Here is a 1,992-nt window from a genome sequence, read left to right on the forward strand (position 1 = left end):
CATACTGGCTTTCCCGAGCCTGTTCACAATATTCCGAGTAGCCTTTACTTACTATTTATAGTGGGCACTGCTTCTCCAAAGTAAATTTATTTTAACATGCATAAATTAAAATTTATTGATGAATTTTATTAAATTATAATTATAATAGCTTTAAATTAAATCAAGGATAAACATTCTTATTTTGAATTTTTTTTCTACTTCATAAAAGTGGCTATATGGAATGGCACATGATAAATAGTCAGAGGCAAACAAACAATCTTATATTAGGGCTGTTGAATATTATTTTTTCTAGAAGGGATTAAATATAAGAGTATATAATATTGTAAAAACATTGTAATAGATGTTAAGAAAACATTTGAACTCTGGGTGGCATGCCCCATTTCTTTTGAATCCATCTCTGTAAAAAAAAAAATGGTTCAGAAAGGACAGTATTTGCCGGCATTGTCTTCTGGACTTCCGGCAATTGCTTTTGGTCTTTCAAAATAAAAAAATGCTATCAGTTTTATCATTTAAAAAGAAATGTGTTCAGGCGTGTTTTAATATGAAATTTAGAAGACGATTTAACGTAAATCTAAAACTATCAATTTTTAATGTATCTATAGTTAAAATCACTCAAACTTTAAACTCATTTTTTTCCACTTCGGCTTAATTTGAAGATCGACATTATCTAGTGTTTTATATCATGTACCATTATTGTGTTGGTAAGATGATTAACTGAATGTAAATACACAATTAAAAATAGAAATAAAAAAATATTATTTATTACTTGTTATAAATGTTTTCGAGTTTTAAATATTCAGAAAAGGAAATTTTATCATTTATAATAATCTCCTCGACTTGAACATAATTAACTACACTAAATGAGACCTGTGCTCTAGAATAAAAAAGATATATATCATAGTTATTTTAATTAATTTAAAATAAAATATATATTAAATGTAGTTGTCTTAATTAGGTATAGTTATGTATTATAAGATAAAAAAGTCAGAAAAAAAGTAAATATATGTGATTACTACCTAATAAAATTCTTTTATATATAGTTGATGATAATTAACTGATGTACGATTGATTGCAATCTATAACAACTTAACGTAATACAGACCCTTCATTCAACTTTCAAACAATAATTAAATTCATCGACTCAACTCCTTCCTTCGGCTTCCATAACTGAAAACGCGAATTCCCTCTCCCTCTACTCTAGCTGCTATTCCATTCTATTCAGACAAAACATTATTGCCTTACTCCTTAAGACATAGTATATCAAACAATTGACCGATGGCCAAGTCCATACAGCAAGAGCGAAGAAGCGGCAAATGTTTCGTATATTTGCTGGCAGCCTTTGTCATCTTATGCGCACTTGTGTTGGTTTTTGCGTCCCTATTGCGCGTCAAGAATCCATATCTCAAATTAAGATCAGCTACTTCCAACAAAATCAGTTACAGCACTTCACCTTCCTTCAACGCCACCCTCATCATCTTTCTCGGCATCAAGAACCCAAATTTCGGCGCCTTCAGTTACAATAATAACAGGGTGAGTGTGCTCTATGCGGGTGTAAAGATCGCTGATAGGCAAATCAATGGTGGCAGGGTGCGTTTCAGAGAAACCAAAGAAATTAATGTTACTGTGAAATTGATGTCCGCTAAGGCACCCATTAGTGAGAATCTTTCTATTGACATTAGTTCGGGGTCGTTGAATCTCACGAGTAATGTCAAATTTAGTGGCACAGTTCATATGCTCAAGATTATCAACATCAGAAAGACCATAGAAATGGCTTGTGCTATGAAGCTCAACTTGACCTCGCACACAATTCAGGGTATTCAATGCCAATAGCTATTTTTCCTTTGCTTTGTACTGCTTGCTAGTTTCTTGGTGTTCTCTTCTACAATAGTACCTTTATTTTATTTATTTTTTCCTTACGTTACATTACTGCCGTACTACGTGAATTTTTGGTACTTGTTTGGTTACATGGTTTTAGTTCTCCGAATATTCAGT

The 1,992-nt window shown here is 31.9% G+C and overlaps 1 protein-coding gene across 1 annotated transcript; it reads left to right on the forward strand.

Moving 5' to 3' along the window:
• Positions 1-1,111: 1,111 nt before the first annotated feature.
• Positions 1,112-1,992, forward strand: LOC102667904 (late embryogenesis abundant protein At1g64065). Its single transcript, XM_006573731.4, has one exon. It carries the CDS (start codon positions 1,276-1,278, stop codon positions 1,828-1,830), a length of 555 nt encoding a protein of 184 aa, XP_006573794.1. The 5' UTR covers positions 1,112-1,275; the 3' UTR covers positions 1,831-1,992.

This window comes from Glycine max, chromosome 1, assembly GCF_000004515.6.
Source record: "Glycine max cultivar Williams 82 chromosome 1, Glycine_max_v4.0, whole genome shotgun sequence".
NCBI classification, from domain to species: domain Eukaryota; kingdom Viridiplantae; phylum Streptophyta; class Magnoliopsida; order Fabales; family Fabaceae; genus Glycine; species Glycine max.

Excerpts from the sequence above, each read along its gene's own strand:
- LOC102667904 (XM_006573731.4), top strand. The coding sequence starts at position 1,276 with ATGGCCAAGTCCATACAGCAAGAGCGAAGAAGCGGCAAATGTTTCGTA.